The sequence below is a fragment of the Cervus canadensis genome, chromosome 13, assembly GCF_019320065.1.
Source record: "Cervus canadensis isolate Bull #8, Minnesota chromosome 13, ASM1932006v1, whole genome shotgun sequence".
Taxonomy (NCBI): domain Eukaryota; kingdom Metazoa; phylum Chordata; class Mammalia; order Artiodactyla; family Cervidae; genus Cervus; species Cervus canadensis.
The window spans coordinates 73,820,367-73,837,445 of record NC_057398.1 but is presented as its reverse complement, the minus strand read 5'-3'; the positions used below and the strand labels follow the sequence as shown (position 1 = coordinate 73,837,445).

General features: G+C 44.4%; 1 protein-coding gene across 7 annotated transcripts in view; it reads right to left on the bottom strand.

The window, feature by feature from the left end:
- DSTYK (dual serine/threonine and tyrosine protein kinase) overlaps window positions 1–17,079 on the bottom strand; it is a 76,095-nt gene that overhangs the window by 23,145 nt on the left and 35,871 nt on the right. For 6 of the 7 annotated variants that reach the window (XR_006272547.1, XM_043485120.1, XM_043485121.1 and 3 more), the window contains 9 exons: window positions 14,055–14,287; window positions 13,574–13,657; window positions 12,739–12,915; window positions 11,775–11,904; window positions 11,258–11,414; window positions 10,710–10,842; window positions 8,986–9,099; window positions 6,808–6,922; window positions 5,320–5,454 (listed from right to left, as the gene is read on the bottom strand). Coding sequence is in view for 6 of the 7 variants with exons in the window: in XM_043485120.1 (XP_043341055.1) it covers window positions 5,320–5,454; window positions 6,808–6,922; window positions 8,986–9,099; window positions 10,710–10,842; window positions 11,258–11,414; window positions 11,775–11,904; window positions 12,739–12,915; window positions 13,574–13,657; window positions 14,055–14,287 (1,278 nt within the window). In the remaining variant the exon portion in view is untranslated. Of the gene's footprint in view, window positions 1–2,201; window positions 4,911–5,319; window positions 5,455–6,807; window positions 6,923–8,985; window positions 9,100–10,709; window positions 10,843–11,257; window positions 11,415–11,774; window positions 11,905–12,738; window positions 12,916–13,573; window positions 13,658–14,054; window positions 14,288–17,079 lie in introns of those variants that run through there. The other variant, XM_043485119.1, reaches the window with a different exon arrangement.

The following is a 17,079-nucleotide window of genomic DNA, read 5'->3' as shown; positions in this document are numbered from 1 at the left end:
AGCAGAACAGATCAAGAAAAGGTGGCAAGAATACACAGAAGAACTGTACAAAAAAGGTCTAGGTCATTCACCTAGAGTTGGGCACCCTGGAGCATGAGGTCAAGTGGGCCTTAGGAAGCATCACTACAAACAAAGCTAGTGGAGGTGTCAGAATGCCAGCTGAGCTATTTAAAATCCTCAGAGATGATGCTGTTAAAGTGCTGCACTCAATATGTCAGCAAATTTGGAAAACTCAGCAGTGGCCACAGGATTGGAAAAGGTCAGTTTTCATTCCAATCCCAAAGAAAAGTAATGCCAAAGAATGTTCAAACTATTGTACAATTGTGTTCATTTCACATGCTAGTAAATTTATGCTTAAAATCCTTCAAGCTAGGCTTCAGCAGTATGTGAACCAAGAACTTCCAGATGTATAAGCTGGGTTTCGAAGAGGTAGAAGAACCAGAGATCAAATTCCCAACATCTGCTGGATCATGGAAAAAGAACGGAATTCCCGAAAAGCATCTGCTTCAGCATCACTGACTATGCTAAAGCCTTTGACTGTGTGGATCACAACAAACTGTGGAATATTCAGAGAGATGGGAGTACCAGACCACTTTACCGTCTCCTGAGAAATCTGTTTGCAGTTCAAGAAGCAATAGTTAGAATGAGACATGGTACAACCGACTAGTTAAAAACTGGGAAAGGAGTATGACAAAGCTGTACATTGTCACCTGCTTATGTAACTTATCTGTGGAGCACATCAATCAAAACGCCGGCTGGGTGAGTCACATGCTGGGATCAAGATTGCTGGGAGAAATAACCACCACCTCAGACATGCAGATGGTAACACTCTAATGGCAGAAAGTAAAGAAGAGCTGAAGAGCCTCCTGATAAGGGTGAAAGAGGGGAGTAAAAAAGCTGGTTTAAAACTGGACATTCAAAAAACTAAGATCATGACATTCGGTTCCATCACTTCCTGGCAAATAGATAGGGAAACAATGGAAACAGTGACAAGACTATTCTCTTGGGCTCCAAAATCACTGCAGATGGTGACTGCAGCCATGAAATTAAAAGACGCTTGCTTCTGGGAAGTAAAGCTGTGACAAACCTAGGCAGTGTATTAAAAAGCAGAGACATCACCTTGCCAATAAAGGTTTGTAGAGTCAAAGCTATGGTTTTTCCAGTGGTCATGTATGAATATAAGAGTTGGACCATAAAGAAGGCTGAGTGCCGAAGCATTGATGTTTCTGAACTGTGATGGTGGAGAAGACTCTTGAGAGTCCCGTGGACAGCAAGGAGAGCAAACAAGTCAATCCTAAAGGAGATCAACCCTGACTGCAAGGAGTGATGCTGAAGCTGAAGCTGCAATACTTTGGCCACCTGATGCAAAAAGCCAACTCGCTGGAAAAGACCCTGATGCTGGGAAAGATTGAAGGAAAAGGCAAAGGGGGGAGCAGAGGGTGAGATAGTTGGATAGCATCACCGACTCAGTGGACATGAATTTGAGCAAACTCCAGGAGACAGTGGAGGACAGAGGAGCCTGGCATGTTGGAGTTCTTGGGGTTACAAAGAGTTGGACATCACTTAGTGACTGAACAACAACAAATCACAAGCAGTTACAGCAAAAAACGAAGCAGCTATGGAGTCTGATGTTGTAATCCAAAACAGCACACACAGCTGCCCCTGGGAGAAGGCATGCTCCATGCTGACAGCCCCTGGTCATTACAGATGTTGCTGCTCTGCTGGTAGAGGCCTATGATGGTGTCCATTAGGCACTGCCAAGAAAGCAAATCTGAAGAGCAGCTTGAGCCTAAAAAGTTCAAATATTCCAAATGCAGATAGGCCCATATTTGTATTCCATGCAGCAAATGTCTCAGAGTGTAATCAAGAGTAGCCAAGCTTGTGCATGAGTTTAGAATGTTGCAAGTTCCTGCTGAAGAGAGGCTGGTGCAAAGGGTGTGAACCCAGGAGAGGCTCTGAAACGTCAGCTGCTCTCTCTGCACTTTCCCCTTCTCCTCTGCTGTCCTACCTCCGCTCCCCAGGTCCACCCTCTGATCACGTGAGGTGCCCAGAGACTGGGAGTGACCCATGCGGAAGAGTGACATGTTCGGCCAATCTTTACAGCAAACTGAAAGACCTCTAGGAGCCCAGTGGAAATGGAATGGAATAGGGAGCATCCAGGAGATATAGCGAGGGAAGGGAAAACAAAAGCCAAATAGATGTAAACCTAAAATGTTAATGCGATCTTTATTATACAGCACATCTGGTGTGTGTGCATCCCAGAAGTACACTCTATAAAACCAAGTCCAGCCATTCAAAATTACACTAAGTGAAGACTTAACCCATAGTTGCATGGCTTAAAAACATACACAATTAACACTGTCCTGCTGTAAGAATATTATGGATAGAGACGGGGAGCACAGGAAGGGAGAGGGTGTAAGAACTGGAGTTTGTGCCCGAGTAATTTTCTCGTTATTGCACTTTTATTCTACATACTTAGTATATTACACTTTTATTTAACACTGTAATAATAAACATTAGTCCTTTAAAACAAACAAACAAAAACATTACCTAAAGACAAAAGACAACAAGCTATCCAGACTGGTTTCCAATGTCAAGTGTTCACACACAGCCTGTTTTCCATCAGCTCAGCTGGACTGGATGTTAACAAAGCAATAAAGTTAAAAATAAAACCCTTTTAAGAACAGTAGTGCTATTTAAAATCCCCAAGGGAGTTTGTCATACAAGTTTCTCAAAGTTACTCGCACCTAACCCACTTAAACATCACACTAGCCCTAACCCACCCCACCCTCATATTTAGAAGGATAAACCCTCTTTTTTTCTTTTAAAGAAAAAGTGGGTTATTTGGTCCAGCAAATCCAAAAATCAAGCTTTGAAAACTCAAAGAAAGCAACTACTCTTTTGGCAGTGGACTCTTGGAGGGCTATTTATCCCACTCTGATGCAGTATGAACTTCCTAACTAGTCAGATGGAATACCACCCATGCCTTCTCTCCAAAGCAAGGCCGGGGGGAGTCTATCCCCCAAAGTGCTATTACAGTCAGCAACCCTTGGCTTCTCAGTGCTAAACAATAAGCCAAAAATAAAGTGTCACTCAGTGCGGGTACCACTCGCAGCCCTGCTGCCCAAAGCACTTCTCTCATCAGGGAGAAACTTGCTCAATGCCTCTTTGGCAGCTCAAGCAAAAATGCAAAAAAAAAAAAAGCAATGGAGAGCTGACAGGCAGGAGGCTGAGCGTCGCACAGTCCGTGTTTCTATCTGTGGCAGGAATACAGCCTTCCCTTTCACTCTCTTCTTTTAGTGTTAAAAATCAGGAGAAGCTGCTGCCCAGGCTCTGTCCCTTTAAAACTGATGGAGTCACAAATGACTTCTTTGGTCTGAGAAGAACCAGCACAGCCCTCCTTTCCAGAGAAGCGAAAGGCTTTTGCTCAATGAGCCCCTCTCTGCAGAGGACCCAGGGAGCGAGGGGGCATGTCTAGGGAACTCCACCCCAACGTGCATCCCTCAGTCTGCCCAAACCAACCTTGCTGCCAGCTCCCCTGGCCACAGCAGCTACTCTGCAGCCCCAGGCCCCACTGTGTCTCCTGACTGCTTGGCAGGAAGGCTCCTCAGTCAGTTCTGAAGCAACAGAAGTGACCAGACTTCAAGCGCGTTAAAAGTGGCCAGGTGATCATTTTCAGGCTGAGGTGAATTTCCCTAATTCAGGCGGTAAGAAGGAGGGAACATAGTAAGGGTAATTCTTCTCCCCACCCTTCCTCCTCCCCCAGCCACAATCTCACCTCATCACGTGGGAGCACAGACAACCAAAACTAGGAGGTAAAATCTTCAAGACTTTGGTCTTGTGAAGCCCTCTACAGCCCAAGTCCTTCCAGACTTCTTTGAATATCTAGTGTCTTCCCAAGTAATATACAATACAGTACATTTCATGGCATTCCATCACTTAAATAATGGGTGCCAAGGAACAAAGAACCCAAAATTAGTGGACACTGTTATTAAACAAAAGCAAAGTATACACACATGTTACACATATGTATTCCCGTACTCAGCCTGCTGAGTGTTTAAATAACACTTCCAAATATCTACATCTGGACTTTGGCTGGCCTGGAGACTTTCAGGAATATTTTGCACCTTTTCTTGGAATACTTTTTAAAAAATGAACTGTAACCACTTATCTCCTTACTAAGCATTAGCCCCTCCCTTGCTTCTTCCTACTCAGGCAAACGAAATGGGGCATCTGCTAGGAAACTAATGTCTGAGAAACTAGGCCACAGGGGGATAAACCGAAAAGCGGCTCTGGGTAGAGAAAAACCTAACCTCCCATGTGTAAACAGGAGTACGGACTACTAAGGCTTCAAAGAATGTTGGGAATGTGGGCTCTACAATGGAAGCACAGAGTCCTGATTATAGCTGGAGCTAAAAGACAGTCTGGAAAAGGGAACTGTGTACGACTTTTCTTGAAATTTCATACAGAAGAGATTTATACTGATTTTTTTTTTGGCTAAAGAAATAGCCTGGGCACAGGGGACTGCTGGATGTGCTTAAATAGCCATCCGACTCTTCACTATCTGGGAGTCATCTCTGCCTGGGAGGGTCTCAAGTTTCCCAGCAAGCATCAGTCCCCTCGGGAGCGCTCTGTAACGAATAAATGTCAAATTCTTCCCATAGCCAAAAGGTGAGGGGAAGGAAAAAAAAAAAAAAGACTGAAAGAGAAAGGTCTCTGCTGTCAAGTAGAATCATCGAGCCCTCTGTTTGGCCTCTCAGAATGTGACTTGCATAGCCGGTCCATGATGCCCTGGAGCATGGGCTGGACAATGCCCAGGAGAGGTCTCTGAGAGGGGTCACCATCCCAGCAGGCTTCCATCAGCTGCCAGCACTCCTCATCAAACACAGGAAGGCGTTCTGGACGGGCCCCTAGAGAACGGAGCATCGAAATAAGACCAGAGGCAGCGAGAAGGGACCGACACAACAAAGAGGCATGATCAGCTCCGAGGCCAATTACCCAGCTGGGCTCAGGATGTTAAAGGATGCAAGAGGCTTTGGCTTCAACTGCAGTTATCTAGGTTAGAACTTAATAGTAAGAGTGATGAAAAAGTGGAATATACCAGCATAGGAAGTTGAAAAATTAGACATTTTAAAGAAAAAAAGCCTTTCTGAGAATTCAAAACCATGCTGCCTGGAAGGAAAGGTTGGACTTAAACGTCTTTTCTGGATTCCACGGAGGTTTAAAACGTGTATGAGGTCCTGCTGTGGAGCGGCCAGAGCGGGGGTTTCAGCGTGCTCCCGCCAAGGGAGACAGCGAAGCAGGGCTCGTGGTGCTTACCTCTCCGGACGTTGTTCCAGAGATGGTCTTTGCTGGCACACCTCTCAAATGCCTCTGGGAGCTTGACAGAGCCTGAGCAGATATACCAGAAGAGAATGCCAAAGGCGTAGACATCCACGGAATTATCATACTTCCCTGCAGCAAGAAAGGGTGACAAGTAGTGAGCAGGGAGGGAAGCAACAGCATCACACTCACCTGCATCAGTGGAGGCCTTTTCACACTGTTTCTAGAGCCTTTACTATCCATGATCTCTTATAACAATCCTGTTAGAAAGGACACATTTATAATGCCCATTTTATAGTATGAAAAATTACGGCACTGGGAGGGCCAAAGATTAAGAAGAGAACCAAGACTAGAACTTGACAAAGGGGAAGGAAAATAGGCCTTTAATTTTAATGGGACTGTTAAAAAGATAAATCCTGAAAGGTCATGTTAGGGAAATAAAACTGGAAAATACAGGTGGGTAAACAGATTGGAACCAGAACATTTTTACACATTTTAAACATATTTAAAGTCAGACAGTCTGGATTCGGTGGGGAGAAGGGGTCATTTATGCTTTAGAGCAGGAGGTAACATGAAGAAAATATTTTAGAAAGACTACTTTTACAACAGTAGGATGAACTGCAGTAGAAACGATCAAAGGACTTTAAATATGAAGTGGCCAAGATCAAATAATAGAAGTGGGAATAGAAATTTTTTAAAGTCAGGGAAAGAAAAATGGTGACTGCCTACTTCTTTTCGATGTGTGTAAAACTACAGCTGTCCAACTAACTCCTGATCCTTATGTTGCTGTCGCTCAGTCTTGTCTGACCCTTTGCGACCCCATGGACTGTAACACGTCATGCTCCATGCGACTCTCCAGGCAAGAATACCGGAGTGGGTTGCCATGTCCTTCTTCAGGGGATCTCCCCGACCCAGGGAGCAAACTGGACTCTTGTGCACTGGGAGACAGATTCTGCACCACTGGCCACCAGGGGAGCCCGAGCAGCTTCCTACTAGCTATCTGTTACACGTGGCAGCGTTTATGTCAGTGCAACTCCCTTAATTCCTTCCGTCCTCTCCTTCCCCTGCTGTGTCCACAAGTCCATCCTCTCATCTGCATCTCCATTCCTGCCCTTCAAACAGGTTCATCAGTATCGTTTTTCCAGATTCTGTAATATATGTGTTAATATACAATATCTGTTTCTGTATTTCTGACTTCACTCTATCAACGCTTTATGATTAAATAATTGGCTGACTATGCCAATTATGGCACTAACAGCCCAGAGAGACAGCCACAAGGTAGCTGGTGACTCCCATTTATAACTGTCTTTCTTGCTCCTTTACCTCTTCACTTTTCTCCCTACTTGTCTTGTGTTTCTCCTGTTCTGGTTTCTCCCCCTGTACCAGAACTGCCAGTAGTACTTGAGGGTATTACTTAGTCCAAAGGGTAGCACTTGGTTAAAATACAGAGCTCTGCCCAAACCCACTCCCCACCCTCCAGCTTACCTGTGAAAAGTTCAGGGGCCATATGGATTGGTGTCCCCACAATGCTGCCTGACATCATGGCCTCTGGCTTGCAGAATCCTAAGTCAGTGATCTTGGCACGGTTCTGCTTGTCCAACTGCCAACAAAGCAGGATGCCAGTCAGCCTATGCCTCGTCCTGCACACAGCACTCAACTGCATACCCAAGCTCAGAAGCAGGCACCCACCTCACAGCAGTACTTAATCAGCTCTGCCTCCCGTCTCCCTGTCTCCAGACTCACTCCCGTTGCTTCTCCCCAGACTGTAAGCAACCTGATGCCAGGACCGTCTTTTTCATCTTTGTATCCCCAGCATACAGCATAGTGCTTAGCACGTATCAGGAGCTTAGCAAATGTTGGAAGAATGAATAAATGAAGGACACTAAGGAAAAGTATTTCAGTTCCTGATTATTCTCCTCTGACCTCCAGAACCCAGGGCAGAAAGTTGGTAAGGAAGAAGGTTGAGCTCCTCTGGTCAGCTGAGGGCTTTTATGACTCCCTCAAGTTTCCTTTCCTAAGGTCCAAGGCAATAAATCAATGTCTCAGAGGAATAAAGAAGCAACTGTATGTATATATAATGGAATATAACTCAGCCATAAAAAAGAATGAAATGATGCCATTTGCAGTGACATGGATGGACCTAAAGATTATCAAAAGAAGAGAAGTAAGTCAGAGAAAGACAAATATATGACACCACTTCTATGTGGAATCTAAAACATGATACAAATGAACTTATTTACAAAACAGAAGCAGACTCATAGACATGGAAAACAAACTTACAGCCACCAAAGGGGAAAGGGGTGGCAGAGGGATAAATTAGGAGTTTGGGATTGGCAGATATAAATTACTACTATAAAATAGATAATCAACAATGTTTATAGCACAGGGAACTATATTCAGTATCTTGTAATGGCATAAAATTGGTAAGAATATGATAAAAGAATACAGATATGTAGAACTGAATCACCTTGCTATATACCAGAAACTAACACAATATTATAAATCTTTATGTAACTGTAACTGTGTTGTGCTTAGTCGTGTCCAACTCTTTATGACCCCATGAACTTCAGCCTGCCAGGCTTCTCTGTCCATGGAATTTCCCAGGCAAGAATACTGGAGTGGGTTGCCATTTCCTCCTCCAGGGGATCTTCCCAACCCAGGGATCAAATCCACTCCTCTGTGTCTCCTGCATAGGCAGGTGGATTCTTTACCACTGAGCCACCAAGGAAGCCCCGATAATGGCATTTTAATTATGTGGAAGAATGTCTTTTCCTTAGAAGATACAAGCTGAAGTATTTGGGAGCAAAGTTGGTTTTTTTTTTTTTTTTTTTTAATTAATTTAGCTGCTCCAGGCCTTAGCTGCGGCACTTGGGATCTTCAATCTTTGTTGTGGCTGGATCCTGTTGTGCAGGATCTTTAGTTGCAACGTGAGAACTCTTAGTTGCAGTTATGTGAATCTAGTTCCCTGACCAGGGATCAAACCTGGGCCTCCTGCATTGGGAGCACGGAGTCCTGGCCAGGGATCACGAGGGAATTCCCTAGAAGCAGACCTTTATCTGCAACTTACTCTCATATAGTTCAGTAAAAAAGTGTGTGTGCACATGCAGGTGACGAGAGCGAGACAGAAACAAAGAGAGCCTACACTAGGAGAGAGAGTATGGATCTGGATGAGCAGCATGTGGGTCTTCATCACACCACTTTTTTAGCTTCTCTGTAAGTTTAAATTTTCTCACCAGGGTTAGGAGAAAAAACCTTAAGCAATATAAGCTAGACCTATGACGCAATTCTTCCCTGAGCTGCAAGTCCATCTATTCTGCTGTGAACTGCTCTACTCTCACCCCAGGCTCTTCCTGTGAACAGATTTATTTTATGTGTGAAAGTATTAGTCGCTCAGTCGTGTCTGACTCTTCGAGACCCTATGGACTGTAGCTAGCCAGGCTCCTCTGTCCGTGGAATTCTCCAGGCAAGAATACTGGAGTGGACAGCCATTCCCTCCTCGGGGGGGTCTTCCCGACCTAGGGCTCGAACGTAGGTCTCCTCCATGGCAGGCAGATTCTTTACTATCTGAGCCGCTAGGGAAGCCCTTATTTATGTGTACTTCCTTCCAAAGGTCACTTACATGCAGAGACAGGGAGTTATCTTGGCGAAACAGCTCTTACTTACCAGCACATTTTTCAGTTTGACATCACGGTGGACAAGCCCCTGGCTGTGTAGGAAGCGGATTCCCTCCACGACATCTAGGGCTATCTGCAAACGGGTCTCCAGGGCCAGCCCAGCCTTGGGGAGACAAAAGGGCTTACGTGTCACCAAGAGGACAACTCCTCAACCCCACTCGCTTATACCGACTAACAGTTTCTCTGTGAGGTACTAAGAGGCCGCACACTAGGGTACCAGGCAGAGAAGCGGGTGAGAGCCAGGGATGAGGAAGGCAGGCAGGAGAGGGAGACAAAGGGAAGGCAAGGAAAGGCAAGCTGTAAGGCCAGAGCACATCTCCTGCAGGCAGCACTCAGGCAGCTGGATGATCCCCAAAGTGACCAGGAGAGCCACAGCTAAACACCTGAAGGCATGAGCTCATCTCTAACCTGAGTAAACTCTAGAACTGCCTCAGAGGCTCAGAGTGAGTATTTCTAGGACTCACAGGCAGATTTACTTCCATTGTTTTGTAGGCCTGGTTAGTCCAGATTTGGTTTTGTGGATTCAAATGCCAAAGTCATTCATGCTACTTGTAGCAAGGTTCCAATGTAGGGTCTTCTGAATTCTGGAGAATGTTATATCATTTATCCAAAAGCCTATATATGGTTCTCTAACCCACTTATGGAAAAGCATCTCAAGGTGCTGAGCCTAACTCCCCTGAAATGAAGAAAGAAAGCCACTTGGAGAGTCCTTTTCTTCATCTTATTGATTTCTCATGGCTCCTGCAAGCATTTCTAAAGATTCTTCTGTCTTACTTCTGAAAGCTTCCATATAAACTGGGAAAAGAGGCACCTGTGAGAAGAAACCTACCAGACACTCTGGGGTTAGCTTTTCTAGCTCCAGTGTAGAAGAGGACAAACAAAAGAAACCTCTCTATTTCCCTCCTGGGGCCTGTTTTAGATGAGAGGAACTCAGCATTCAACTGAGAACATTTTACCTTCGTTCAAAATCTTTTGCTTCTCACTGTCTACAAGAGAATTTGAATTTTATGGAATTCTTAACAGTTTTGGTCTTTTATAATTTGTTCCCAACACTTCTTTGCATATCATTTCCCCTCTATTCCCCAAATGAACCACCTGCTCCAACACAGTCATAGTGTCTTTCACAAGTCCTGGGCACTATCCTACTTCTTCCCCTGGTGTAAGTTCTTCTTTCCAACATCTGCCCAAATTTTACCCACCAGGGTATTATCAAACTCAAATGCCACCTGTTCATGAAATGATAACTGACTACAATTTTTTTTCAAGTCTTGGCCAAAATAAATTTATATATATATATTTTTTCCCCAAGTATATGTTTTGATATCCTCTTATGTTGCTTAATACAAGGCCTTGTACAAAGTAACCACTAATAAATATTTGCTGACAAAAAAAAAACTGGTTTAATTCACTGAGAACAAAAAAAAAAAGAAAGAATAGTAGAGTTATAGGAAGCTTTTCTGCTCCTGTGTAGTCTAGATTTTTATTATTACCACAATAGGTAAAAGTAGTGAATTGCAATATTCTAGATATAAAATGGGCCAAAAAAACAACTTATGAGACATTTTTTAGGGTTTTGGAGCTGAAGGTAATAGTTTGATTACTCCAAAAACGCCCTATGAGAGCTAGAGGCTCTGAATCAGGAAGAAGGGAGGAAGGCCAGAAAGGAACCCGTGAATCTGGCCGCAAACTGGCCACTCCCGGTCGGCCCCTCACCTTCAGCCCTGTGTAGAGGTCCCGGTGCAGCCGCTCCATGATGAGCAGCACGGCGATGCTGGAGCCACCGCCGTAGCTGTAGTCGATGACAGAACCGTGCAGATCCACCAAACGCTCATGCTTTGGCAGAGACCTGGTGAGGGGCAGAGAGGCCTGGCTAGAGCATCTTGGTGCTATCCTCGAGTGGCATGTCACCACGGGGGACCATGCTTGGTCCAGGCCCAGAGTAATGGCCCTCAGGACAGAGAGTGCCAAGAGAATGGCCTCTCTAACAAGGACAAAGAATTATGGAATCTGAAAGGGGACAGGCCTTGAGGACTAAGGAAGAAAGGCAAATATAAGGATGTGTCTGAGAATTAGGATGGGGGGAAAGGGCAGGGAAAGGAGTAAAGGCCTTGAAGAGACCGAAATACTGGTCTACAGCATTGTGAGACATGGAACGGAGGGTCAGGGCACACTGTATCTCTCGGTACAAAATTTATACGAGGTTCCTAGGTTCCTCTCTAGAAGAACTGCTCCCCACAGAGATGACTGAGAGCAGAACCCACCTCATGTAGTGGAACTCCAAAGCCAGGTCATTCCAGTGCTTCTCATCTGGGGGGACAACTGACTTGAGGGCACAAGGGAAGTGCCCCCCCCAGTTGTCACAGAGGTACACCACGCCATACTGGCCCCGGCCCAGCTCCTGCCCCAGTTTAGGTTTACCTGTAAGGGAGAGAGACAGAGATAAGGCAGGAAGGATGTGAACGTGCTGGGCAACCGACTCTTAAGATTCTCAGATGCGGACCTATGTAGAAGCAGGAAGTCATAACTATGCCAGGGAAAGAAATGTGGATGTTTTGTAAACCAATAGTAACCTAACTGCTTTAATTTAAATAAACTTTGGTTGTGTTATTTGAACTATATAAACAGCAGGACCAAGCAGACTTCATCAGAAATTAAAAAACAGTAGATGTTTAGACAGCTTTGCAAGCTTTAGACAGTGGGATTCTCTGAGAGTGGACATGAGGCTGTTAGGTATCCAGAAGCCTCCTCCAATTTACTAGGGAAAAAGTAAGGACTCACGATGCAGTAAGACATCCTGTAAAGAACGGCTTTCCAGCGAAAGGCGTGCCAGGCGGGGAGCATGATCTTTCCGAACCTTCAGCCATAGATCTTCAGTTTTCTCCAACCGGCCTGAGTGGCCAGCTTCCAGCTGGGACAGAAAAAGAAGAAAGAAATATGGCTTATCAGGTCCCCAGCTTTGGCTTCCTCACCTGTTACAGGGATAACAATATCTACCTCATGAGGGTAACTGTGAGAATTAAGTAAGATGCATGTAACGCAACTCAGGGGTTGGCAGGTAGTGAGCACTCATTAAGTAGTAATTTTTTCCTCCTGGATGTATAATCACATCTACCCACCCTGCCCTCCACAAACATGTACACACATGCACCTGCACACACCCACACCCTCCCCAAAAGGCACAAGCAAATGTCACATAATTGCAAACTACTGTGAAAGTTGGGGGCTTCCCGGGTGGCTCAGATGGTAAAGAAACTGCCTGTGGTGCAGGAGACCTGGGTTCTATCCCTGGGTTGGGAAGATCCTCTGAAGGAGGGCATGGCAACCCACTCCAGTATTCTTGCCTGAGAATCCCCTGCAGTCCATGGGGCTGCAAAGAGTGGGACATGACTGAGTGACCAAGCACACACATGGAAGTTGGAATGCCATCCCTTTTTGTCACTCATTCCTAAAATACTATATAAACTCATATAAAATTCCTACCCTTTGATTTTCATTCCTCACTCAGTGAAGTGAGGAGAAATTAACTGAGTTTTCTCCATTCTCTCTAGAGTTAGAAAAACATCCACATGAAACATTTATTGATGAAACACTCTGTAACTTAGTATTATCCTCTAACACAATAGAAAGAAAATATACTGATGATTTTTAAACAATTATATAGAGGGCAGTAGATAAAGCACTCCACAGCAGACGAGGCGCCTCTCTGCTTGATCCAGTTGTATCTCCTTTCCTACAGACTCACCTGCCGCAAGGAAGCTGCAAAGGCCTCGTGAGAACTGTTGAGCCGAGTCCTGAACTGGCTGCAAATGCTTTTGGCCAGCTTGGAGGCACTGAGGCTCTCGATGGCTTCCTGGGCCACCTTCCTCTTCCACTCCAGTGTGATGGCAGGTGGGCTCACCCAAGTGATGCGCTGGATGATCTGTCAGGACAGGGGTAGTGAGAACACTGAGGAGGGGAGACAGGAACCATTAGGAAGCACCCCTTCCTCGCTGGATTACCCATTCAGCAGGCCAGGATCTTAAGACCAGAGCTGTATGAAGTCCAACAGTCCTCTCCAATTTCACCTACCTCAAAATCGGGGCTCAGTCCAATGGAAAGCATCAAAGAACAGTAGGCTTGGAATGCATGTTCACAAATCCTCAATACATTACAAACAGTACTGGGGGTGCCTGATAAACCCCTTTCTAAAGTCAGCAAATAATTCAATATAAGAACCAGACTGAATACCAGAAAATAAATCATACTCATGGTCTTTGGTAACAAAGCCTGGTTCTGAGAAAACACTTAGGTTGGGGAAGAGAAACATGAAAAAGCTAGAGAAGTAAGAGTTTTATGGCTCCATAAACTATCATTTAGGTACATCACTTTTAAGAGTTAAAGGGGACAGTTAATAATTATTTCAGAACAGGCATAAATCAGAACTTTCCCAGGCAAGAAAATCAGGACCAACGGCCACCTATACTGACAGATATCAGTTTGCCTAGGACAGATATCCTAGACATTAGTTCCTGTTGGAGAGACCAAGATTCATTTGAGCCAACAAGGGGCTGAAAAATGTTTCCCTAAAAAACCTTTACCTGTTTGATTTGCTCCCACAGCATCCTTGTAACTGAGGACCCTGAGTGAAATGTGACTTCAACATGATAGGCAGCATTTAATATCTGAAAAAGAATACACAATAAGAAAGTCAATATGCCCTGAGTAAAGTGGATAATTAAAAATGCAATAAATGATATTTATTTCAAGAACATGGTCCAGTTTCAAGGGTCCCAAATCTACCCCGCCACGTATGTGCAGAGTCAAGGCACGGTGGTCCCCTGTTTTGTGACCAGTGGGACCCGTCTGATTCATCTCCATCGTCTTGCTCACTGGCTGGACTGCACCCTGACAGTTCACAAGCACCTCCACAGACAGTGGTCGTGAGACAGGAGAACAAAATTCAAACTGCACTGGCGTGAAGACTGAAACGGAGATTCTTGGCTAACTTGAAGCTGGGCTCGTGGGTGGATTCTGTTTCCTGTGTTATCTGTGGCCAGCTCTTAACTACCCTCTGAGTACCTGTTTGAGATAATTACTGGTGATGTGAACCGAGACATCCTGAGACTTCTCCAGGCTCTGCAGACACCGTTCCAGGGTTCCAACAAAGCTCTCGCGTAGATAATCCACGGAGCTGATCAGCTTGTTAGCCACTGCTTGATTAAGCCGGGAAATGATGAGCTCCTGGATCTGTCGGATGCAGCATTTGATCTCTCTGGTGCCCACTGGCTCTCCATTCTCAGGGACAATGACATCTATGGAGGCACAGCAAAAAGCTAACTCATTGTGAGGGGATGGGCAGGTACACTGAATACTGTCGGACCCAAGGAGCTAGCATGCTGATTGCTACAAAACACACATGGCTGACAAACTTGGACTCTCAGCATGAGGGGTCATGCAATCCTCAACCATTTAAGGCATCTAAGAATCCTGAAGGAGCACCTATGTACAGAATGAACCTATTGATTCTGTCAGCTCTTACATCACATTTACAAAAGGACAGGAACAACAATTATTGAGTGCAGACTATGTGAAATGCACAGTATGTATTTTACATATCTAATCTAATTTAACCCTAACAACAACGTCAGAAGGGTATTACTGGTTATATTTGATACGTCAGGAAAAAGCCTCAAAAAGAGAATAAACTGGGCACTGGGAGGGGATGGTAGAGTTAGGGAAAAATATACCTAGCATTCGAACGCAAAGCTCATGAATTCCAAAGCCTCTAATCTTTGTAATATTTCACACTTCCCAGCATATTAATGAGAAAAAGCAAAGAGTCAAGAATTCAATTCTAATCAATTATTAGAGAAATCAAAAGTAAAACTGGAACATTGTCACTGCTTCAAGGATACACAATGTGTATCTTTGCATTGGAAGTGCAGAGTCTGAACCTCTGGACGGCCAGGTAAGTCCTCATGCTGAGGTTTTGAAGCTGGTTCCCAGGAAGAGGGTAACATCAATAACAGGGAACAGATAAAGAAGCAGTAAAGTGTGGAAATTATGAGTATGAGCTCAGGAATCAGACTGTTTAGATTCAAATTCTGCCTCTACTACTTAGTATCTGTGTGATCTTGAGCAAATTACTGAAGCTATCTGAGCCTTAATTCCCTCGTCTAGAAAATGGCAATAAGCAGAACCCACCTATAGAGGCTGTTCTACTATGTTAAGAACTATGGATGGAAGTTCATGACATTGTACAGGAGGCAGTGATCAAGACCATCCCCAAGAAAAAGAAATGCAAAAAGGCAAAATGGTTGTCTGAGGAGTCCTTACAAATAGCTGAGCAAAGAAGAGAAGCAAAAGGCCAAGGAGAAAGATATACCCATCTGAATGCAGAGTTCCAAAAACAGCAAGGAGAGATAAGAAAGCCTTCCTCAGTGATCAATGAAAAGAAATGAGGAAAACAATAGAATGGGAAAGACTAGAGATCTCTTCAAGAAAATCAGAGCTACCAACAGAAACTTTCATACAAAGATGGGCACAATAAAGGACAGAAATGGTATGGACCTAACAGAAGCAGAAGATATTAAGAAGAGGTGGCAAGAATACACAGAAGAGCTATTCAAAAAAGATCTTCATGACCCAGATAACCATGATGGTGTGATCACTCACTTAGAGCCAGACATCCTGGAATGTGAAGTCAAGTGGGCCTTAGGAAGCATCACTACGAACAAAGCTAGTGGAGGTGATGGAATTCCAGCTGAGCTATTTCAAGTCCCAAAAGACGGTGCTGTTAAAGTGCTGCACTCAATATGCCAGCAAATTTGGAAAACTCAGCCGTGGCGACAGGACTGGAAAAGGTCAATTTTCATTCCAATCCCAAAGAAAGGCAATACCAAAGAATGTTCAAACTACTGCACAATTGCACTCATCCCACACTCTAGCAAAGCAATGCTCAAAATTCTCCAAGCCAGGCTTCAACAGTACATGAACTGAGAACTTCCAGATGTTCAAGCTGGATTTAGAAAAGGCAGAGGAACCAGAGATCAAATTGCCAACATCCACTGGATCACAGAAAAAGCAAGAGAGTTCCAGAAAAACATCTACTTCTGCTTTATTGATTATGCCAAAGCCTTTGACTGTGTGGATCACAACAAACTGTGGAAAACTCTTAAAGAGATGGGAATACCAGACCACCTTACCTGCCTCCTGAGAAATCTGTATGCAGGTCAAGAAGCAACAGTTAGAACCGGACATGGAACAATGGACTGGTTTCAAATTGGGAAAGGAGTACGTCAAGGCTGTATACTGTCATCCTATTTATTTAACTTATATGCAGGGTACATCATAAGAAATACCAGGCTGGATGAAGCACAAGCTGGAATCAAGATTGCCGGGAGAAATATCAATAACCTCAGATATGCAGATGACATCACCCTTATGACAGAAAGTGAAGAGGAACTAAAGAGCCTCTTGATGGAAGTTAAAGAGGAGAGTGAAAAAGCTGGCTTAAAACTCAACATTCAAAAAACTAAGATCATGACATCCGGTCCCATCACTTCATGGCAAATAGATGGGGAAACAATGGAAACAGTGACAGACTTCATTTTCTTGGGCTTCAAAATCACTGCAGATGGTGACTGGAGCCATGAAATTAAAAGATGCTTGCTCCTTGGAAAAAAAGCTATGACCTATCTAGACAGCATATTAAAAAGCAGAGACATTACTTTGTCGGCAAAGGTCCGTCTACTCAGAGCTATGGTTTTTTCAGTAATCACGTATGGATGTGAGAGTTGGACTATAAAGAAAGCTTAACATCAAAGAATTGATGCTTTTCAACTGTGGTGTTGGAGAAGATTCTTGAGAATCCCTTGGACTGCAAGGAGATCCAACCAGTCAATCCTAAAGGAAATCAGTCCTGAATATTCACTGGAAGGACTGATGCTGAACGTCCAATATTTTGACCACTTGATGTGAAGAGCTGACTCACTGGAAAAGACCCTGATGCTAGGAAAGACTGAAGGCAGGAGGAGAAGGGGATGAAAGAGGATGAGATGGTTGGATGGCATCACTGGCTCAACAGACATGAGTTTGAGAAAGC